Source organism: Panthera onca, chromosome A3 (assembly GCF_046562875.1).
Source record: "Panthera onca isolate mPanOnc1 chromosome A3, mPanOnc1 haplotype 2, whole genome shotgun sequence".
In the NCBI taxonomy this organism is placed as follows: domain Eukaryota; kingdom Metazoa; phylum Chordata; class Mammalia; order Carnivora; family Felidae; genus Panthera; species Panthera onca.
This window is the reverse complement of record NC_138341.1, coordinates 29,984,992-30,009,109: the sequence shown is the minus strand read 5'-3', so window position 1 is coordinate 30,009,109 and position 24,118 is coordinate 29,984,992. Positions and strand designations below refer to the sequence as shown.

At 48.0% G+C, this 24,118-nt stretch overlaps 1 protein-coding gene and 1 long non-coding RNA gene across 2 annotated transcripts in view; both read right to left on the bottom strand.

Moving 5' to 3' along the window:
• The window catches only part of LOC144615960 (uncharacterized), a 426,549-nt gene that overhangs the window by 348,153 nt on the left and 54,278 nt on the right, over window positions 1–24,118 (bottom strand). The gene's annotated exons all lie outside the window — the stretch shown is intronic.
• Window positions 1–24,118, bottom strand: part of VIT (vitrin) — a 105,369-nt gene that overhangs the window by 28,144 nt on the left and 53,107 nt on the right. The window contains exons 6-10 of the mRNA XM_060652723.3: window positions 21,621–21,698; window positions 14,753–14,944; window positions 9,892–9,948; window positions 3,086–3,130; window positions 1,542–1,604 (exon numbers count right to left, since the gene is read on the bottom strand). Coding sequence (XP_060508706.2) covers window positions 1,542–1,604; window positions 3,086–3,130; window positions 9,892–9,948; window positions 14,753–14,944; window positions 21,621–21,698 — 435 coding nt within the window. The remainder of the gene's footprint in view (window positions 1–1,541; window positions 1,605–3,085; window positions 3,131–9,891; window positions 9,949–14,752; window positions 14,945–21,620; window positions 21,699–24,118) is intronic.

The following is a 24,118-nucleotide window of genomic DNA, read 5'->3' as shown; positions in this document are numbered from 1 at the left end:
CTACTATAGGACAGAACTGAGTTACTAAATGTCCAGCATGAACAATTTATTACGGTCACAGAGGGCAGAGGTTGGAAGACGAGGAAGAAAAGGTAAGATACAGTGTCTACGGGAATCAATCTACCAATTTTCTTAATTGCTTTGGTTTTCTCCAACATGATACAATTTTTATAGATTAATGCTTTGTGTTGTCTCATACATTAGGCCAGTGCTTCTTAACCCTGGATATATATCAGAGTCGCTTATGCAGTTTCAACAAATAAGAATGCCTGGGAATCTCTCCGGGCTGTGCTTCTTAAGGTTTGATGTGCAAAGAAATCACTTGACTCAGTAGGTCTGGGGTAGAGCGTGGGATTCTGCCCTCCTACCAGGCCTCCAGGTGATGCTGATGTGGCCAGACCATACACTGAGTAGCAAGATCCAGGGTGAGTGGGATTCAGTAGGTATGAGCAGGAACTGGACATCTTGAGTCTTCAGGTGGTTCTCACACACAGCTGGGTTGGGACTCACAGCCCCCTGGTAGCTGACTTGCAGCAACTTTCTAGGGGAATCTGCGGGTGCTCCCTTGGGCTTGTAGCACTCACCTGCATCTCGGTTTTCCTCTTTTCCCCCCAACCCCGCCTGGATCCCTCCTGTCTGGTATCCTCAGGTGGCTTCTCCACCTATTTAGTGCTGAAGTTCTTCAAGTTTTTTCACTTTTTAAAAATGTATTTCTTTATTCTGAGAGAGAGTGGGGGAGGGGCAGAGAGAGAGAGAAAGAGAGAGAATTCCAAGCAGGCTCCACTGTGTCAGCACAGAGCCCAACACAGGGCTCAATCTTGCAAACCATGAGATCATGACTGGAGCCGAACTCGAGAGTCGTATGCTTAACTGACTAAGGCTCTCAGGCACCCCGGAAGTTCTTCACGATTAAGCCCTCTGGTTTCCCTAGGTCACCTTTCCTGTTCTCATGACCTTGGTTTTAAACCCCAGCTCATCATCTTCCAACTCTGAATTCCCAGGGGGCTCCTCCTTCTCAAGTCAGATCTGGGGAGTCAGGCACCTACTGGACCGAATGTCTTTCAGAAGATGGAAGACAGAAACCATCTCCCTGCCCTACCCCTGTGGACCTCATGGCAGTACCATTATCCCAGCTGCTTCTTCTCTCATACCTCCCCCTCCAAGCCTCTAGATTCTTCCTCTCTGTTTCCTGTTTCTCTCCATTTCCAGTTCCAGCTCGGAGCTCTGTCTGCCCTCATGCCCAGTAAGCCCCTGGCCCTGCTGGCAAGCCAGTCTCCTCCTCTACCCCCCTCCTTTGTCTCCCTTTTCCATCCCACCCTGTTGCCATAGTGATGTTTAAAAAATCCGATCCTCTCCCCTTCGTGTACACAGTTTAAATCCTCCATAAGCTTCCCTTTCCCCTTAGAACAAAGTGACAGAAGAGAGGAGATCAATAGATCCAGGGTGGGAAAGAGGTGGGTTTGGGTGGGAGTAAGCGGGGAGAGAGGGAAGCAGATTGGATGTCACGGCCACTATGGGTTTCTAGTTGTCAGTTAACTTACTTGGATCTCCCTGGGATAGCGGCTCCAAAGCCTGTGTGCTTAATTCTTCTTTTGGAACAAATCCTGGAAAGAGCAGTAAAACTTTTGGTGACTTACAAGAACAGGAAGCATCTGGCCTTACCCCAGGGATGGGGACATAATGGATATTCACACCCAGCTGCAGGGCGAGGGGCTTGGCTACAGGCTGACTGTGTTCTTCTCCACACCACCCCCACCTTGAGAGAGAAGACTGAATTACTGACAGTCTACAAAAGACATGGCAGCTTATGGGTGCTCAGGGGTCTGAAGTCAGAAGACTTGAGTTCTGTTCCCTACTGCCTGTTAACTGAGTCTGTCTGAGCCTTAGTTTCCTTACCTGCAAGCAGTAAGCACTTTGCCAGTGTGAATTATCCCTCTGTAAAACTCTGAAAATCTCAAGGTCAGGGCATGTGTCTTACCCATCGTATAAACCTTCATGGTGCCTATCACCATAGGTCCTCGGTCAACATTTGGTGACTGAGTCAATGCACAAAGATGGGTGAGACACATGGCCACTCTAACGGGGGGGTGGGGGGCAGATGTAAGCTGCAGGGCAGGAGATAAGATACCAGCAACTCCAACAAGTGAGAGGGTCTAGAACCCAACCCCTCCCCTCCACAGGCTGAGATTAGAGGGGAAGCTACAAAAGGGTTTTGTCCTTTTAGTGTGTGTGTGTGTGTGTGTGTGTGTGTGTGTGTGTGTGTGTGTTGAATTTCAGCCTTGGGAATTTGCTTTAGAGCCATTTACATGGAAGCCAAGTTCACACATGTATCATTTAAGGGAATAAAGACCATCAATAAGATGGCCTGGGAAGTTGGTCTTCCTATTTTCAGCATGCCTGGAGTGTGGGGTGCCCTCCCAGAGGCTCTGTCAGAGGAGGGAAGTGCGGGGGGCTCTGCTCTTGGCTGTGGTGAGCTTTCTCCAGGCTTGTTAGTTTTTCCAATTTGCCAAGCACATGATTTCATCTTTCCATGAAAGGTCAGTCTGCTCATCCCACTTCCTCACATCATTTTGAAAATTCGCTTTGGGTGTCTAACGGCATTTCTCAGCCAGGAGCCTCTCAGGGAAACTGTCCAAGGCTCCAGGTTGGAGGGAGGGGGGAAGAAACATGAGGCCAGAGGCCTCTCCTCCACCCAGTCAGTCCCTACCAGTAAAATCTACCCTCAGACCGAGAGCCAGAAGGCTGTGTTTGCTGTTGGAGTTTCAGACCCTTAATTCAGTAAACAGTAAACAGCGAGCAACACTCATTCATGTCACGGGCCAAGCTGAATACCACTTTGCAAAGAAGGACAGGGCAATAGAAGGAAGTCAGAGTGTGCTTCGAGATGGAGTGAGCCTCTAAACCTAATTTTGGGGTGAGGAACTCACTCCCTTGTACATTCGGGTCTTCATGACTCTCACTTCCCTTTCGTTATCCGGTGGACAACAGTGGCCTCTGTGCCACCAGCTGGATTATCAGACTCTCGTGATTCTGTAATCCTATGTCTCCATCTAGTCGTGGCCAGGAGGTTGGGCTGTATAATTACCTGCATCTAAAAGGACCGATCCAGGTTTCCACAAGTCCATTTCCCCTGATTTTCAAAATTAAAAAGAAGCAAACTTGTTATTTAGGTGAAACCAGCAGAAACTTTCAAGTGAACTGCCCGGATGATAACATTTTCCACTTGTGGCAGAGAGTTCAATAAAAGAACACGGGACCAGACATTAGGAGGAGACCACCTAAAACCTACAGCGTTTTTTCTCCTGGGAAGCTCTGAAAACCAAAGACAAACACATCTTTGCCCTTTCCTTTCTTTTACTGTGCACCAAGAATCATGGACTGTAAAAATCCCGGGATTCAAGGGGACCTAAAAGCTCGTCCAATCCAGACCAACCTCCCCAGCATGCTTCCACAACATCACTACCAAGTGAGTGGATGGCTGGTGCTTGGATACCGCCAGAGACAGGGAACTCATGACATACCCAACCAAGACAGTACATTTCTTCTCGGACCATTGAGACTGTTAGAAAATTTTTCATCGTATTGATCGGAAATCTTAATCCATCCCTCCCTCCACACTTATTAAGCGCCCAGCATATACCCAATATCATTTCAGGTACATTTGACTCACCCATCTATTTTATGTTCTCTTCCTTAGAACCACACAGAACAAATCTGGCCCCATCAGGGAGTGGGCAGTCCACTCATTTCCTGGGGCTCGGCTGCTCATTGTGTGCCTCATGCAGAATAAAGCAGAGTCACCGGGCATTTCTATGTGCAGTAAAATGTTTAATGCCCCACTATAAACTGGGGTTGATAAGGTGGAAAGGGTGGTCGGGAAGGGAGGGGGATTCTTACCCAATAGTCCCTGACGTCTCTTGGAGAATCATGGCCAGGAGGGGCTCAGAGGCAGCACAAACGTGTTATGAAGCCTCATAAGGACACCAAAATAGCTGTTTCTCTTCCTCTGTCCCTTCCTTCTGCCCCCACCTCCCAAGCTCAGAAAGCGTAATCAGCCCATCAGCTTTGCGGCAGGCCGAAATGAGTAACACACCCAAAAGAAGTGATGTTTTCCTTCATAGGATGAAGGTGTCCGGCTATTTTGAAAGGCCGTCTGCGTTCGTGTACATTCTGATTTAGTGGTGAGAACTGAATTTAATCTGGCTCAGCCATTAACCAGGCGTACACCTTAAACGAGTCTCCTACCCTCTGTGAACCTTAATTTCTCTGCGAATCACATTAGCAGGTTGGGTGAGATGATCTCCCTGTTCAAATATTTATGACTTAGAAATTTAAACGGTCGGCTCGCCTCATTTCTCTATCGCCACCTACTGGTAAACACACGCACTTCACCCTTTCCTTGAAGAACGAGTCTGGTAGCATCTCAGTTTTTGCCCAAGGCTTTCAGCACCCTTGACTGCTACAACGAATTAGAATTCTGGGCATACTTTAGCAAGAGAGAAACAGTTCCCTGACAGTAGGGAACCAAGCCCTTCCTCCTGTCCTGGGAGCCTGTCTTTCTGTTGGTGCCACTTATATTTGTTTGGGACAAGCATGAACCAAATCACTTATCCAAAAGCCGGAGGCTGGAAAATATTTGGACAGCTGAGACTTGGTGTTTTTTGGACTTGGTGGTGATGGGAAGGAAGTCTGTGAGAACACTGACATTCTGGTGTTGAAGAGTAACCAGGTGATGTGAGGATAAAAGGCACTGGAAGACCCATCCTCTGTCTACCCAACCTTGGCCGGGGGGTTGGGGGACTTGCCTACCTTCTCTGACCTCAAGTTTTCTCCTGTGTAAAGCTGAGGTCATGAACACCTGCCTTGACCTGCTTCCCACAGAGGTTAATGCGTACAAAATCACATCGCAAAGAGTAAGCCACTCTTAAAAAACAAGGACTTATTTTTTGGGACGATACTCGCTTGGTCATCTCATAGATACAGTCAGCGTCTAAGAGAAGAACTGGCTCTGAAGGATTTCCGTGGAAAAAAATGTAGATCCGTTAACGTTTACTGAGAGCGCGCTTGGCGGCAGGCACTGGCCAAGCACTTTGCAAGTTTAAGTCACAACGGCCCCGTGAGTTGGGTTACGGCTGCGACCTCACGTTACGGGTGAGGAAGCTGAGGCACAGGGAGAGGTCGAGCTGAACTTCGAGCTCAGGCTCCAGAGCCTGCACTTAATCACCCCCTGTTCATCACACGTGAGAAGTCACAGTCACGCTGGCATCTCAGGGTCATCTTACGCCACTGAAGGACACACTACCTGGCACACTCCCCGTGACTCACGCTAAATGTGGGGGGACCCCCATATCCCTGCTCTGAGACCCTGGTGATGACCTCTGCACTGGTGACAGCTTCCGTTCCCTGCACATCTGGAGGTGACAAGCACAGGACCCAAGCGGGAGCTGTAAGACACGGCCCTTAGGGCTGTAAAGTTTTATGGGGCAGAAGCACAGTTGGCCCTTCGCCCCCCCACCGGGTTCTCCCCAGAGAATCCCCTGGAGTGTGAGTGTTAGGAGGTGGCGGTCTGAGAGGCAGCAGGCCTCCGGAGCTGGGGCACCCCCGTACCCTCCTTCCCTTGGCCCGGCTCCCTGCCTGGAGCCGCACGGTCCCCGTGGACAGCTCCCTCTTGCTGTAGTGAAACGGCAGGCACTCGCAGAGCCGCTGGCTGGGCCAGCGAGAGCACAAGGGCTATCAGAGCAGGCTGAGGACAGTCCAAGGTTCTAGGCACTTGATCTGTCACCGACACATCCACAATGCTGGGTTTACAGACGGGTTGCCCTCCCAGCTTGGTGTGGGGTATTGGTTTGGGACCTGGCAGCCTTTTCGCGCACAGACAACATTAATTCCATGGTTGGGTTTCCAGGCAGGTGAAGCCTATTGGGTTGAACATGGTAGCCTGAAGCTGGACAGCAGAAGCAGAATGGTTCTGAGGCAAAGTCACCGAGTTCTAACTGAAATCATCAGAAGCACCCTCCTTCCCCTGGAAATACAGCTGGCCATGCTAGCGAGGTGGCTCCTGCCCCCACTCAGAGGGTGCTGGAAGGAGGGGCAGGGCCTGGCAGTGGAGGCCAGAGGCGGTAGTGGCCTTACGGATGACTCTGAAGGACCGGGGTGTGGGGCCTTCTACCTGTGGAGGCAGAATTCCAGAACCTGAAAATATCTTAGTTGCCTTTGTAGTCCTAATGCAAAGCACAGTGTCTGACATCTAGCATGCTCAGGAAATAGACTTTCTTTTAATTAAAGAACAGTTCCTCTGCAGTGGGGGTGGTGGCTTAAATTGGGGACGTTGGGCAGAAGGCATGGTGGGAGGTGGGTTTTAAGTCTGGTGTCCTGTGGAGGAGAGGATGAACTACTGAGGCCAACGACAATCTCATGAGGTCCATGTATAGCTGTCCGCGTCTGTTAGTGGGTGGCCTTAAACAGGTATTTAGTGGGGCTCTGAGATTTGGTCCCATGTGGTATAGATTTGTATCAGTGATGAGAAAAGAGGCAGGTGGCACATTAATCAATTATGCGGATGACAGAAAAGTCGGAAGGATAGTTAATACACTAAATGACAGAATTAAGATTCAGGAAGATGGCAAGAGACAAAACTGAGGAATTTCACAGCGATAAGCATGATATTCTAAGTTGGGTTCAAAGACTCAATGGCACAAAGACAGGACTGATGTGACCTGCTTCTATAGAAGTGCAAGAGAAAAACACCCTGGTGACTTGAGTTACTGAGTTATTGCCATGATGGAAGCAGAATATTTGGGCAGCGAGAGGCAGTGCCCTGGCACACACCCCTCATGGGTGGCATCGTGTTCTGGTCTGAGTGCTCTGTGTGAGTCCTTCGAGGACTGTGGTCACAATCTGCCAGGTCACACAAAGACCTGTGGGAGGAACCGGAGAAATTTATCCTAGAAAAGATGAGACGTAAGGTGGATGTGAAGGCTCCTTTTGTATATTTGAAAGGTTCTCAAATTCATACTCTTAAAAATGACTGAAAGGGCGCCTGGGTGGCTCAGTTGGTTAAGCATCCAGCTTTGGCTCAGCTCATGATCTCACGGTTCATGAGTTCAAGCCCTGCGTTGGGCTCTCTGCTGACAGCTTGGAGCCTGGAGCCTGTGTCTCCCTTTCTCTCTGCCCCTCCACCTCTCGCGCTCTGTCTCTCTCTCTGTCTCTCAATAAATAAATATATAAATGTTAAAAAAATGACCGAAGACCCCAAGGGGTTCTTGTTTGTGTGTTATCCTACTAAAAATCAAAATGCTCGGTCATTTGAAACAGAATGTTAACTATTTCATCATTTAATATGCTTTTTTTTTTTAACACGAGAAATAGCTATTTTCCAAAATAATTCAGTGACAAGGGTGACAAATTTCTTCAATGCCTGGCATAACAGAAGACTGTGGGAATCTGATATCTGTTGCTCAGTCTGTTGGGACATGTTGTTTCGGTTGAAGGACGAGAAGAAAGTCTGGCCTCACTCAGTTGTGCGGTGGGCGCAGGGAGGACATCCCAGGATCCCCATGAGCAGGTTCCTCAGGCTTCACTCTGAGACACACTAGTTTAGCCAAATTAGGATCAATGGGCCTAAGTTCTAGATAGTTACGTCTAACAGCGAGGGGGCTGGGACCCCTCCTGACCGCTCACTCAAATGTATCTGACGTGGGGCAAAAGCCTTTCTCTGGCATATTCGGTGGGGAATCAGACCGGAGGCAGTTTATGCAATTCATCCCAATTCCATGTCTCAGTGATTTTCTAGCTGAAGAACTGGGCAACTTGCCTGATAGGCCTGATTACCTCTGAGGTGAGAGCTTGACAGAGGGTATCTAAGAGCCCCAAACGTTCTGACCTGCCTTTGCTCACGGTGTGCGAGTGGCTTCTGCCCACAGGCAGGAGCCCTAACGAGGCTGCGGGACCGGTGAGGCCTCGGTGCCCGTGGGCTAGGAGACACTCCGAGGCCAGGGCTCTCTGGGGGTGGGTGGGAGGCTCAGAGCAAAGTTCTAGGGATGACGGGGAGGGAAGGAGATGCAGAAATGGGTAGGATTTGAGGATACAAAGGCAGCTGGGAGCATCTGGAAAGTTTAGGAAGATCAAGCATAATGGCTGGGAGCATGAAAGAGAAAGGGAAAGGAATGAGGGCTCAGAGCTAGAGAACTAGAGAGGTAGCATTAGAAAAAGAGAATGGGGTCAATCACTGAAAGTAACCTTGGGTTCTTGGGAGTCAAAAGTAGGAGCTTGGAGATCAGGTAATGTGCCTCATTACCAACCACCCCCTGAGCCGTGTCTGATTTGTGGTGTATGTGAGCTCAATCAATCCCAGAGGTGGGTCCTGCGGTGTGCAAGGTGGGGGCATAGGCCACCCAGGTGGGGGCCTCTCAAGCACACCCAACCCACGAGTGCTACTGGATGTCTGCACGGCTAGAGATTTTTCTCTTTGACACGCCAAGAACAGACAAAGCAAAGAGACGTTTTCTAGAAGGTAAAACGCCTTGGCATGCCCACAAACTCTGACCATGTGGCAGGATGAGCTGCAGGGGCCAGCAGCCAGTGCGTGGGGAGTAAGGTATCTGCAAGGGTGCTGGAGCATGGCTGGTGAGCAGCGGGCAGCTTACCCGGGCTGACCTGTGCTCCAGCAGGCTTCTGGAAAGCAGCTCTGGGAGAATCCCAACTTTGGATACCTGATGGGATCACACGGCATCAGCTGATTCAGGTGCAACCAGCAGTCTGCTCTCCTCCCTTAATTTGCCCCCTGGTATAAGTGCCCCCGGTTCAGATCTTCCTTGGAGGTCAGCCAAGCCAGCTGAGCTTGGTTCTCCTTCTGGGGGTGGTGGAGGAGGCAGAGATCCTAGCCAAGGGGACAGGGTGCGGGAGTGCCCCGTGCCTGGCTGCCTGAAGGGTCCCGGGGGCCTACTGAAGGCTAGGACGGCCTTGGAATCCTTGCCTTGCCCAGAGATCTGATTCTTAAAACCCTTTGTCCAGGACAACAGCGTGTGCTTTGGCAAAGGTACAGTTGGGCAGCAACTAGATGGGGGACCACATGGAGCCCCTGCTCTGATCCAGTATCAAAGCAAAACAGAACCTACAGTCTCTAGGAATCTTTTAACATGCGGAGGACAGACTGGTATCCCCCAGCAAGAGTAAAACCTGGACTCTCTTCCTTGGGAGACCCAGGCCCCACATGGCAGTGCCCTGTGGCTGCAAAAGGCTTCGTGTCCCTGTATCAAGTGGATCAGCTTGTGGCCCAGGCCCTGAGCACAGTTTGTAGAAAGCACCCGGCCCTGCTGGATTTTCCTTTCTAATCTCTGCAGGCCTCCAGGGCATCACAGAGAAGAGAATTACTTGCCTCGTCCCTCTGCCATCCCAGGGCTTGGGCCAAACTTTAAGGGATCCACACAGACGTGAACAAAGGGTTGCTGGGAGTGTCATAAGTCACACAATTCCTGGAGGAGAGAGAATGGGCTTCTATTCTCCATATCATAGAATTACCCCAGCAAGATCGGCTCTGCCCTTCCCTAGACAAAGCCACAAAATTTTCTCTTTCTTTTACCCTAGTTCCTCAAGCATAAACCCCAGAGAGTATCCCTTTTCAGGTTTACAAGAGCCTAGTTACTGAATCCTTAGGAATTTCCATCATAACCTGCACAAAAGTGCCTCGAGGGAACAGCCATGGGTGAAAGCTTTGCATTCCTTTCAAGTTTCCTCACAAGCTGGGCCCCTGAGCAGTATCTCCTGTTGGCATCACTGGTTTAATGCCCTCTGTCCAAATCTAAATCAAATGGCAAGGATCTGGAATGACAAAGCTCATGTAAACACGCTTAACTTCCATCAGTAGCTGGAAAGGTGAGTTCAGGTTCTTACCTGGATCCGCGCGGGGGCTGTTTTGGCCGCTTGTGTAGGTGCTGGTGGCCCAGAGATCTGTAATAACATTTGACCGGTCAGAGCATGAATTTTCATTGAACTGTTCTCATTCTTTCCATGATCCAACCTAGCAAGACATTTCCAAGGTCAGAGCTAAGGTAAAGCTTTGTCCTTGGGCGGTCTGAACCTACCCTGAGGAGGCATTGAAATGGAAAAAGAAAGGGGGGGGAGCAGGGATTTAACTCAAAATACTGACTGAAAATTCCACATAATAATCACCCTTGTATTTCACAATTGTCAAAGTAAGTATCTTTTACTAAAGTGCCATATTTTTTTTTATACTTCGTTATTCTTACAATAATTCTCAACGGTGCCACTCCTGAGGAGGCTAAAGTAATCCTTCAATAGCAATGTCACTTAACATTTAACAATTTGCTTAAATGGCGTTAACAGGGTATTGACACAAATAGCATTAGCTTTCAGTCATTTTAAAGGCACACGAAGGGTTATCCTTAATTACTTTATGAGAAAATCAAATGCAACTTCGGTGTTCATTATTTATTGGGCAATTGCTCTGAAGCAAGGCTTTAAAAGGAAGGAGGGGGATTTTATAAAGAGGGAACCATGGAAAATGAGCTGAGAGAAGGAACCAAGTTTCAGGGAGGGGGAGAGAAAAAAAAGGCCATGGAACAATATCAATTTCTCTTAAAACCCAAACTGTCCACAAGTCAACGTTTCCCTCCCTTTGACTCTGTTCCATCTGTCTGAATGCAAACTCTAAATAGCTTTGTTTTCTCTCTCATTGTAACGATAACATGTGCTCACTGTGAAAATATACGCCGTGTATAGCAAGAACCCACATGCAATCCCTCTGTCCTCCAGTTGCTGGTACACAAGTGAGATCAGCACCCGTGCTGTTTTGTCAACTCCTTCCTTGAGTTAACAACCCACCACAGGCCAGTCTCCTGCCAGGAGGTGCACATATTCATCAAAATGATAATAGCTGTGTGCTAATTGCTTTAACCATTCTGATGGTGGACAATTAAATCGCTTGTACTTCTTTTTCTGTTAGGAACAACATCTGTGTCCAGGCTCCTGGTCCCCCTCAGATGACGTTACCTCAGGATACATTCCAGTAAGTGCAAATTCTGGGTTTCTCTACACTTTTGCCCAAACCACGTATCCTCAGTTTCTCATGTGAATTGGTGAAGAAGGATGTGATATAGCTTAATTTGCATTGCTTTGATTCCTGGGGAGGTTGAACATCTTCTGCTCTATTTATTGGTCATTTACAGTTCTTCCACTGTGGCTTGCCTGGTCATGACCTTCACCTATTTTTCCATGGGAATGTTCATCTTTTTCTTACTATTTGTAAGACTGGACTTGAAGACCTAAGTTTTCCAGATAAACTTAAAGACAGATAAGCTTTCAGAGAGGAGATAAACGGCGAGAAGGTGAATGACCACAGCCGCCCGCATGTCTTGCCACCAGGCGGCGCTCTGCTCCCTTCCTTGGTTTACCCTTCTTCGTGGGCACATGTAATCTGTTAGGTCTCCTGAGTCACCTGTGGCACTTCTTGAAAGGAACCCGACTAGGAAAATCATGCCCAGCAGAGCCACCCCACCCTTGTAAGTCTGCGGTAGATTCAGCTGACCCTGCAGAGCAGGCCTGGAGGGATTTTCCATCTTTTCTAGAACTCCTTCCCCAGCATATCTATGGATCTGGTTCTACTGGCTGCCCTCTCTGGTCGTGGGATGTGGCTCTGCGGGTGCCCGTGTAGTCTGGCTTCTCTCATGACGGACGGCCTCACTCCTGTCCCTCTGAGAAGTCTCTATTGCTCTGGCTCTTGGCTCCCTTACCCCCAGCCTTGATTTGTTCCTCACTGTCTTGTTAGGTTTGCCTATTCACGGGTCAGTTAAGGGGTGTCCAGACCCATCCTTTTTCTTCCATCTGTATCGGCTCCTCTTCTTGGGCTGGGAGAGCCTCTGTCTTTTCCTGCTACAAAGTTTCCACCTTCCGCAAGACTCCCTCCAAGTTCCTATGTTCTGTCTGAGAGGCAGCCTTTTATCTTATTGTAGAGCAAAGATACTCCTTGATCCCAGAGGCAGATTGCTCCTGTTCTGGCTACACACTTCTAGGTGTCCTAAGCTGAAGGGACCCGTTGCAGGGATCTTGGTAGGGTGTGTTCACAGGTGTAGCCCAAGATCTCAGGGCAGTGCCTGACACATAGTAGGCTCTCAATAAATATTTGTTGAATAAACAAATAAATTATGTTTTACCTGGACACCCCATCTACAACACACTTCTACAATCTTTTGACTCTCGTCAATACAAAGAGGAGAAAACCCTTAATAAAGGCAGTAACAACAACTCACTTGTCTATCAGCAATAAGAGAGTTGCTCTGTTATAGCTGGCAGAACATTCTCAGTTGATTTGAAGAAAAAAAGGAATTATCTGTGTACTGATTATGATTTAATATAGTTGGGCTAAAAGATCACAAGCTACCTATAGCCATATATGAATATAGGCATTCGTGAAAGTAGACTTACTGTTACCTGGGGCTGGGGGACGGAGGGATCAGTTAATGGGTACAGGTTTCTTTTGGGGATGATGCAAATGTTCTAGAATCGATCGTGGGGATGGTTGCCTAACTCTGCAAATATACTAAGAACAACTGAATTGTACGACTTCAATGGGTGAATTGTAGGATATGTGGAAAGTATTTCAAAAAACTCTTCTTAAAAAAAGAAAAAGACAGAGGCCTTCAAACATCCATTTTCACTTCTCTTCATTCCTACAGCAAATCCTTTGAGCGGGCAACATGGTTTCTTCAAGCCCCCTCTCCCTTCCTCCCTTTCCAGTCTGGCCCATTTCTTGGCAGTTACCGTGGAGGCGGCATGGAGCGCTCGTTCTGAGTGTTTGCCTGGCAGGCTGTGGGGCGGCGTGGGCGCTGGCCGAGGTTGAAGAGGGAGGCTGCCGGGCTGGGAGGCTGCTGTCCAACGGTCCCTGTCCCCCAGCCAGGAATAATGAGGCTTTGCCAGGTCAGGAGCCACTACATCAAGTTCCTTGAGGTTTCTACCAGCACAGGCCCAGCCTGTCACAGGATTTCCAAGCTCCCAGTGTAGCCAGATAAATATGCCACATGTTTAATTATATGTGTTATGTAAAAACTGACCTCCTCCGAGGAGACACCAGGAGCAAACAACTTACTCAACCACTCAAAAGTCTCTGAAAGAATCAAGGGCCCCTAAAGTCAAGAGCCTGAAGTTATGAAGAAGGAAAGCTTGTGGCTTGAGGGCCTCTCTCACCCAGGATCCTTGCTTCCTGATATTTCTCTTGCTGTCAGGCATCATGTGCCTGTGCTCGTGTTAGCCGGGGTTCCACAGGAACAGGATGGCGGGGGCGGGGATGGGGTCATGTCCTGTGTATCCCAGCAATTATTTTTATGGTATTTTTATTTGGGTACTTTCCATCATTGATCCTTCCAGGGGTCGTTCATCCCATGGAATAATACCCCTTGTTTCATAGAGTAGTTAGGAACATTGAGTAAAATAGTGCACACAGGGTGCCCAGCACAGGGAAGCAGGGACTGCGTGCTCCATTGTTGTTATTCTTCACACAGTGGGCGTTGGGGGTGCCTAACATCCTCTGGCCTCGCTGCCCCATCCGTGGCAAGGGCAGGTCAGGCCCCTCCTTCTGGGATGGCTTCATTCGTGCCTGGGGTGTTCGTTTATGGCAGGGATGCCTCCTGCAGGACAGGGGGGACCCCGGCTGCTGGGGTGCCATCGTGGCTCTGCTGTTTCCCAGCCGTGTGACCTGGGCCGGTTTCCTCACTGCCCTTCTCTCTGGTTTCCTCATCAATGCAAGGAATTAGTGAAATCAGAAGTCGTAGGTCTAATTATGTAGCTCGGTTATGAGGATCTCATAGGCTAATTGTAAGGTGCTTCGAAGTGTCCAGCATGTTGCAAGTGCTGACGTTATTTGTTAGATAAAAGGATGAATGGATGGCCGGACTCTGACATGGAACAGGCAAGGGCCCTGCTGCGTGGCTGGAGGTGAGGCTGAAGGAACAAGTCCTGGGCACGTCCTCCTAGAAGGAGAAAATGGCCCTGGGTGGGAAATATTTAGAAAAACCTGCTGTCACTCCTGCTGTGGAATGTTCTGGACTCTTTCCAGAAGACCTTTAGAAATGAGACGGTCTTATTAGCCTAGGATGGCTTGCATAAAAACCTGCATAGAAACTAGAGACTGAGTTATCAGATGAGCTCTTGAGGTAATACCAAGATTGGTTATGTAATACCAAGATTGGTTAAATCTAAAACACTATTTAAGAAACGGATACATAAACAGCAATCAGAAAGGGAATAAAAAGTTTAGCTGTCTGGCTTTTCCTATGGTTTTTTTTTTTTTGTTTTTGGTTTTTTTTTTTTTTTTTTTTGGTTTTGTTTGCTTCTAATATTTGAAGACTTCCAGGAGCATACGTTTGTCCCTTAAAACAAAACGCAACAGCACTTACCTTGAAACCTACTATCCCTTCGACTCGGCTTTTGCAATGGGAAAGTTTCACGTAACGTCCTACCTTCCTAAGTATGGTAACAGCAGTCACACTTCCGAATCTGTCTTAAGCCCCTTCCACTTGGTTGGCTTAGCTCTTAGCTTGGTCCTAATGTAGCATCAGGCTCAGATTTACCCCTGGAGTCTGGAAGGACACAACCACGTACTTCCGGCCCAGGTCTCGGCGCTACTCCTCAGCCAGCCCAAAAGGCGGCACTCTGCACAAGCATTCGGACAGAGCTGTTACCCCAGAAGCCCCGTCTCCTACTTTCCTAGAGCATGACAACACACCGTCTACCTACTGACCCAGCTCCCCGCTCCTGAGGCCCACGGGCTGGGGTCTGAGGCTGCTGCTGGTGGAGCCGGCAGATGGGGACGGCTTTGGCAGGCTGGCGTGGGCGGCTCCGGTCGCAGTGGCTCCCGTTACCTGCGTCAGGGTGACTGGCTGTGCGGTTGTTTCTGGAACTGGTGGCTTCTGGTAGGCTTTCGTGGCCTCATCTGTAAAAAAGACGAAATTATACTGAGGCCTACCAATTGGCTGGTGGGCCCATCAGGACAGAAACGAATGTTTATTGAACACTAGCTTTGGGCAAAGATCTCTGCTAGCTGCTGCGGAGGAGAAAATCCACCTGCCCGAAAGGAATGTACAATCTGAAGGGAACAATGAGCCAATAAACAAACCAAAGACTAAATAACAATAAAATATTTAATTTTTTTTACATTGATTCATTTTTTGAGAGAGAGAGAGAGACAGAGCGCGAGCAGGGGAGTGGCAGAGAGAGAAGGAGACACAGAATCCGAAGCAGACTCCAGGTTCTGAAATGACAGCACGGAGCCCGATGCGGGGCTCGAACTCACAATGTGAGATCATGACCTGAGCCGAAGTTGGATGCTTAACTGAGCCACCCAGGCGCCCCATAACAATAAAATATTTAAACAGTTAAATCCTACAGCAACACTGAGAAGGCAGAACATGATTTACTGCCAAATTAATTTGCCAGACACCAGAAGCAATGGTTTATGAACGTTTTTCTTTTCTTTTTGTTTTTTGTTTTTTTTTGCTGTGTCAGCATTGACCTAGGGATGGAAGGAACTTTGGGGCTTTCACTGTGACTTACTCTCGGAGAATGCATTCTAGATGTTCTAGCCTAGACTGGTTCATGACTAGTCAACTCACTCCTCTGGGCCCCAGTTTTCTCATCTGTAAAATGGGGTAATGGAAATAATTACATGGTAAGGATCACCTAGATTCTACTAAATTGCGCTCTTCATTCATGTGTAGTGATTTACATTGTTTCCATGATTTAAATAAATTTTTTTAGTTGGGGCACTTGGGTGGCTCAGTCAGTTGAGCACCCAACTTCAGCTCAGGTCATGATCTCACGGTTCATGGGTTCAAGCCCTGGGTCGGGCTCTGTGCTGACAGCACAGAGCCTGCAGCCTGCTTTGGATTCTGTGTCTCCCTCTCTCTCTTCCCCTCCCCCGCTCATTCTCTCTCTCTCTCTCTCTCTCTCTCTCTCTCTCTCTCTCAAATAAATAAACATTAAAAAAAATTTAAAAATTTTTTTTTTAAGTTTTATTTATTTAGTTTGAGGAAGACAGAGACAGTGTGAGTGGGGAAGAGGCAGAGAAGGAGGGAAAGAGAGAATCCCAAGCAGGCTCTGCGCCCGATGTGGGGCTTGAACCGTGAGATCATGACCTAAGCTGAAATCAGACACTTAACCGACTGAGCCACCCAGGCACCCCTCCACAATTTTATAATTCCATTTGTTTTTTTTTTAATTTTTTTAACGTTTATTTATTTTTGAGACAGAGAGAGACAGAGCATCAACGGGGGAGGGTCAGAGAGAGGGAGACACAGAATTTGAAACAGGCTCCAGGCTCTGAGCTGTCAGCACAGAGCCCGATGCGGGGCTCGAACTCACGGACCGTGAGATCATGACCTGAGCCGAAGTCGGCCGCTTAACCGACTGAGCCACCCAGGCACCCCTCCACAATTTTAAACAAGTCTTAATGTGTTAGTTCTCTGGGGGCCCTGACAGTTTTTCTGAAGGTTTAGGGCATGGGGACCAGTGGCTATCCTCTGGGCATTGGATACTGTATTGACAGCCATGGTCTGTGTCAGAAGGGGACACAAAATGGTCCCCAAACTGAACAGCACCCCAGTCCTGGGAGGGACCAGTGACATGTATCACCTGAGCCCCCCAGCAGGGACATTAACTCCTATGCCTGCTCCTCTGTATTAGTGTCCTAGTGCTGCTGTCATAAATTGTCACAAACGCACAGACTGGCTTAAAACAACAAAAATCTATTCTCTCACAGCTCTGAAGGCCAAAAGTTGGAACTCAGTGTCACTGGGGCTGACCTCAAGGTGTCAGCAGTCAAGGTGTGAGCGGAACCTGCTTTCTGCCTCTTCCATTGTCTGGTGGCTGCTGGCATTACTTGGCTTGTGGCCACACCCCTCCAGTCCTCAAGGCCAACATCCTGAGTTTCTCTCTGCTCTGTCTTCACATGACCCTCTCCTCCATGTGTATCAAATCTCCCTCTGTCTCCCCCTGCCCCAGATAATTCAGGATAGTCTCCCCATCCAAAGATCTTAACCTAGTCCCATTGGCCAAGCACCCCTCCCCTTTCTCGTTTTGCCGTATATGGAAGAATTCAGAGATACCAGGGACGGGGACGTGGGTATCTTTGGTGGTGCAGGGGCATTTTTCAGCTTACCACAGCATCGTAGCCATAGCTTTTTTTTTTTTTATTATTATTAAGTTTATTTATTTTGAGAGAGAGACAAGTGACAGAGCAGGAGCAGGGGAGGGGCAGAGAGAGAGGGAGAGAGAGAATCCCAAGCAGACTCCATGCTCTCAGCATGGAGCCCGACGTGGGGCTCAATCTCATGAACTGTGAGATGATGACCTGAGCTGAAATTAAGAGTTAGATGCTTAACCAACTGAGGCACCCAGCTGCTCCCCGCCCCCAGCTCTAGCTTTTAACTCTGCTTAGGGATATGCATCTTCGATACATAGAACAGCAGGCCGAAGGGACAGCATCTGAGATTAGGTGCCGTGCTGTTCCTGTGAACCATCCAACTTCCTCTTTGACATTGTACAGCATGCTGGGAAAACAGTGTCAGCACCATGACCTTGGACCGGTCACGCAGGCACATGTGTGCCAGGGCATTTAGACCCATCACCCAGCACTGGCATCTGCTCGTTTCCCACCCTGCCGCTGTCACCTGTGAGCACTGACTCGGGAGAGCATATCAGCACACAGTGCCCCAGACACAGGTTGGAGTTTGGCCGTTCAGTCTGCTCTCGTAGGCCATCCGGGCTCTCCTTTTCCCTGTTGTCGCTAACAGTTGGTCACCCTCAAATCTGCCCGGAGACCGTGGCAGACGATCGCTAAAGAGCTGGCGGCAGCTTTGGGGGGTCAGCCAGTCTTCACGCCGTCCTTGGGCAAAACCAAACCTGCGTGGTTTATGACATTTCCGTGACTTCAAAGGAACTGAGGCTTCATGACAAGTCCTAGGGAAGTTTCTGATTTCTCCGGAGTAGTCTTCTGTCTTACTCTCTGGTAAATGCTCCAAAGCATTAGCGTCTTGTTAGGGGCATGTGGGCCCAGGTAGGACCCGCTTCATACAGGGAAGAGCCATTTAATAGAATAACATATATATATTATGAAATAGGATAAAAGTATTAATTTGGAAAGAAAGATATAAAACCTACAGTACATTTTACTTGGAAATTGTTAATTAAGCCACAATTAAAAATAAAACTTCTAGCAGTAATGACTTTTGTCACCTTATACTCATGAGATACTGAAAACATGAAATGTCTTTTTCTCACACCGTTGGCTAATGTGAGGTTTCTAAGTACCCCCAGTCTTCCTTTGCTAACATTGATTGCTGGAGAGCAGATTAAATATCCTGATGACAGCCAGTCGTGTTAGCTGCTTAGGACGCAGATACTTTCAAGCGAGTCATAAATTCAACCAAGAGATCCATGTGTCTGGTTTTCCATGGTCTTCCATGGGCTGTTATTTCCACCTGCTCTCCTGCCTGGAACAGAACTGTCTTTAAGATGAAGACAGAGAAAGAACCCTTCCCCAGTTGCTCCCAATTCCTTACGGAACATAACGCCTGATGTGACCCAAAGTGAATTCTTCATTGCACCAGGTTCCTTTTGAGCAGTTAGAAACGAAACCATCAAAATGGTTTCTTCATACAATGTCAGATACACAGAAGCCTCACGGAAATCTTTTCAAAGATTTTCATGGGAAAACGTGAAAATTTCCTTTAGGCTCTTAACATATTACTCTACGGACAAGGTCATGTAGTGTTCTTTCTTTTTTCTAAATTTTTTAAGTTTAGTTATTTATTTTGAGAGAGAGAGCAAGTGAGCATGAGAGGGGGAAGGGCAGCAAGACAGAGAGAGAGAGAGAGAGAGAGAGAGAGAGAGAGAACCCCAAGCAGGCTCCACACCGTCGACACAGAGCCCGATGTGGGGCCCAAACCCACAAACTGTGAGATCGTGACCTGAGCCAAAATCCAGAGTTGGACGCTCAACGAATGGAGCCCACCCAGGCGCCCCAGGTCATGAACAGTTCTGAACAACCTGCTCAGCAGCAGCAGGAGGTCCTCAGAGCTCCCTACACCTCACTCATCATTGAATCATAGCGACGGTGTTAAAATGCAGACTCCAGGGCCCTAATCACATAGATTCTGATGCGCCGCATCTGGGATGGACCCTGGAAATCTGATTTGAGAACCGTCAGCCAGATCAGGCTGGACTCCTGACTTCAGGCCTCAGCAGCTCGGCCACTACCGTTCCTTTGCTGTAAAATGGGGATGGTCAGACCGACCTGACGAGGCCGGGTCCTAACTAGGCACCACGTCTGTCAGGGGCCCGCACAGTGCCTGGCACATGGTGGGCACTCGGCAAGTGGCAGTAGCTGGCACTTATCATCGTGTTGTGTCACCCCTCCCCTTCCCCCAGTGGAGGACAGTGTGGACACTGAAGCCCAGTTAACAGCAGTGTCTGGAGGTCAGGGTGACGAGGGAGGGTTTGCTCTTCCCGCCACTGAGTCAGGATTATACACAAGGGCAGGAAATCTATTCACTAAGCATTTACTACGTGCCAGACACTGTGAAGGCCTCTTTGACAGCAGCATTCACATTTGATACCAGTCACAGTCCTGGAAGCCAAGCCAAGAAGAGGTCTCACAGACAACAGGTGGCAGAGCCAGGATTCGGACCCCTATTGGTTTGATTCCAAATTCCGTATGTCTTTCCTCCAAAGGGGAACACGGTGGAAGGCAAGTCATCAAGAGCCTCGAGATTCCTGAATGCGGTTCCCACCAGAGGGTGGCCCAAGGTCTCTCTAGAGTGGTGGCGGAGCCTGTCTTATTCCCAAGACGGGGGAGCCGGGGTGGCCTTGGTGGGTACAGGCTGTGAGGGCAGGAGGCTCTGCGAAGTCAAGTGTAACGGAAACGTCAGCTTGATTTTCCTCTGGGGGGTGGGAGGGGCCGGGGCAGGTGGCCAAGGGGAAGCAGGAGGGGGCTCTCCTGCCACTTTCGCTCAGAACCCTCTGAGAAGCATTTCCTTCCCTTTCTCTCGCTGTAGTGCCAGCGATGCGCCTTCTCGGGTTTGGTGAGCTTCTCCGAACCAACACTTACCTGTTTTTACTTAGTTCAGAGTAGCTTGAGACTCGAGCCCAACACCAGCTGCCTGCCTGATGGTTGCTGCCTGCCTGGGGAAACAGCATTTAAATCAGAAGGAGCTGCCCCTGGCAAATCAAGGTGCTTTGTAGTTGTTTTTTTTTTTAAGATGTTTCCTATTTGTTGAGTGAGCTCTTTTCCCATGGAAGAAGGCTGCTTTGCTGTGAGGGGGGTCATCCTGACCTGATTTACCTGTTAACTCACCGTCGTGGAGGGATTAGGAAGCTTGTTATCCGCACATGCCAAGACCAGAGCAAGTAACTGCTGGCCCCCATATCTTCATCTCATCTGCTTCCCCCCATTTCTATAGGAATTTTGTCATCGGGATAGGAAAAAAGGGGACCCCCCTTTTATGGTTCTCACTGGAATTTTTTTTAATACTTACTTATTTTTGAGAGAAAGCCTAAGAGCGTCCACGAGTAGGGGAAGGATGGGGGGTGGGGAGGGGGGACAGAGGATCTCAAAGCAGGCTCTGCACTGACAGCAGAGAGCCCAACATGGGGCTGGAACTCACAAACCATGAGATCATGATCTGATCCAAAGTCGGATGTTTAATCGACTGAGCCACCCAGGCGCCCCAATGCTTTTTATTATTTTTAAAATTTATTTTGAGAGAGAAAGAGAGGGAGCCAGTGGGGGAGGGGCACAGAGAGGGAGACAGAGAATCTCAAGCAGGCTCCATGCTGTCAGTGCAGAGCCTGATGTCGGGCTCGAACCCACAAACCGTGAGATCACGACCTGAGCTGGAACCACGAGTCAGACACTCAACTGACTGAGCCACCCAGGTGCCCAGAGACTATAACTTTAAAGAGTGGCTCCTCTAGAAGCTGGGCAAGACCCCAAGTGTCCCTTTTGTGTTTATGTTGGAAAGGGATGTTTATCCCTTCTCTTTGTGTGGGAAATCAAAGTGCCCCCAAAGACACAATAACTCATAGCCCAGTTCTCCCTTGACACAAAAACCTAGAAAAAGGTATTTTCCTGACCTGAAGTCTATCTGTGCTCCCTTTGTGGTTCACATGACGCACAACCTCATAAACACTGTATCTTTGGTTTGGGTTATTTCTGTTAGTTGTTTTCTGTTAACACCATCCTTTTTGCTTCCCTTCATTTCATACCTAGTAAGAGACAGCTTTTCCCCTTTCATCTGCCAGGGAACATTTCTAGACAGAATGTCCTGTCATCTTCTAAAGTAACAATACAATTCAAGGCAACAACCATTGTGAATGAAAATTACAAAACATAGAGATCATCTTGGAACTCGAAAACCGCAACCAAAAACTGAAGCCTTACTCCTCAGCCCCAGCCATCTGATCCCCTTGATTTCTGGGGCCACGTTTCTGGCATTGGTGAAAATATTGCTGGCATCAGTGGAGCTTGACCAGATGTTAATTTCTACACTACCTCCTAAAACACGTGTTTACAAACTCAGAATATTTAGATGAAATCACATACGAACACTTGCCTGTCTTCGCAGCAGGGCTTTTAGATGATGAATATGTGAGCGCCGATGGGTAGGTTACACCCTTTTGGGGTTTACCTTCTGCAAAAAAGAAACAAATAATTTATTTGTAGAGCTAGAAGTTTTAGATGGTTCTATTCTGGTATGCTGATTCCCTCTTTCCTATTGATCTCTCTTGAGTTCAATAAATCCGTGGTCTCCCCCACCAAGCTGAATTGCTGATTACAATAAGAAAGGCAAGTGAGGTTTTGTTTTCCTGTATAGCCTGTGTTTTATTAATATTAGAAAGGAAGCAATAATATCTCTGTGACTCAGAGTTAACATTAGCAACCCTCGTTCTGCCCATGAAGATGTGACATGTGAGCTAAGGTTTTCATATGTGTGGTGCTGAATGTTTAATTAGGTCAGTAGATGACTGTAAAAGCACTCCCCGTGCTCTCCTTCTGGATGCTCCAGAGCTCTGGTCACAAGCTGGCTGTGCATGAATGGCTCTTTCCCCCTTTCACGGACCCTGTGGGATCCATTTGAATTCCATGGCACTAAAGAAACGTAGAAGTAGGTTTCAAAATAAGCATTTGTTGCCCACCTAGGGAAAGAAAGTTTAGAGGCCAGGTGAGGAGAAGGAATGTTAATATGTATCAGGGAAAACAAAGGAGGCATAAAAAAGAAAAACGATGAGGTGATCGGAGCTGGGTAAGCAAGTACCAAGCCTGATAGGACTGGAAATTGCCCGGGAAAGGCTGTTGCGTCTAAAGCCTTCCTCCGCCAGGAAATGATGCCTACAATTCCACACAGGAGTTTTGCTCCGCAATGAGGTGGACAGTGTCACTTGGAATGTGGAATCTCCCTGGAGACTGGGGATTTGTCTCCCTTGGTAACCGTTGAGACACTGCCTCAAGCGGTGGCTGGTAGGTAGGAGATGATCAGTTAGTATTTATTCGAAGGAGGAATATCGTCATGCTTAGATCTCTGTTACAATTTCAAATACCCTTAGGAGGGGTCCTACCTGGTATCTAATATTTGCATCTGACAGTGAAAGATTTTTAAATCTCAATCTAAGGAAATAGTTTTATAGGATGGGCTTGGGGACGAGATGGGGAGGAGTATTGAATGGAGAGCCCGAGCGGTAGAACAGAATCTAGTGCACGATTCTTGCCAAAAGCCCTACTGACACGAAAGGTTGTAGAGCCATGAAGCAGCCAGAATGATGGGGTCTCAGAAAGGACCTGGAACTGGGAATGAGAACATCTACGTTTCTGTTTGTATTTGCCATGTATTCTCTGCCTCAACCTCTGAGACTCTCGTTTTTCTCATTCAGAAAATATGGACAATGATATGGATCAACTTACTATATATTAAGTGGTAGGGGTCTAATGAAAAAAAGAAGTTAAAATGTTTTGGAACTATGTATTACCAGAGAGATGCAAAGATTCTCTGCTGGTATGGTCTATAAATATCACTCAAAGTGGGGATGAGGCAAAATGTTTGGGCTGACTGAGTTATTTTATCCCATTAAAGTCACCTGGGAACAGTTTTCCAGGTCCCCTGCCCTTGACTGGGCCTCTTCCAAATTGTGATTGAGGTTATTTCGGGCCCAGGGAGGGCCCTATGGCCATTGGCCTCACTTGATCAACAGAGGGGACTGCAGAGACATGGTCTTCATCCGTTTACTGTTCTCACATTTAAAATCCTATGGCTTTTCCTGCTTCTATTCAGAAGGAAAAGGAGCATGAGCTCAGTTTTCTGAAGTGTGGATCAAAGAACAAATGGGCAGTATTAGGAAGTCCCTCTCTGACCATTCCTATCCACGGACTGCCAAAAGATTGTGCTGACCAAAAAGGCATATCCTCTGCTTCCATCCCAGCCCACCAAAGTGAATTAACTAAAGGAGCACAGTGATGTGTGAAAATTAAAAATAAAAAGGTCATGGAGGCACCGGAGCCTTCAGAGGAGGATTCTGACACCATCCCGCTGAAGTTGGTGGCCTTGAGCTCCCAGATAGTGGGGAGCGTGGCTTGGCTGCTGGCCAGTGTTGCCCCCCCAAGTCACCCATTCAAAAGAGATTCCTACTCATTGCAGAAGCACCAATGTTTATTATAATTGGCAAAAAGTGTTTTGGTTAAATGTCACTAGGTGAAATGAGGGGACATGGAAGTTGAGTTTATAGGGAATAAGCTCAGTAGACTGATTTTCATTTAAAAAACCCAAAACATCTCTACTCTCTTGGAGTTAATTTTTCCTTTAAACCTCTGTTGGGGATTCTTGAATTGCAGGCTATGCATTTAAGATGGAAACACTCTTATTTAGCCAGGAGCTACTTGGTAAACACCTATGTGGGGATTACATTTCTCTATATACTTGACAAATTTGTAGTCTAGCTATTAGCATTTTCATATGGCCCCTGTTCTGAATTCTCACGGCACTGTGGTTGATGACTTTCCACTACCTGACATAGAAACCAGTTTAATTTGAACCCTAGGCTGCAGAATTCTGCAGGCAAG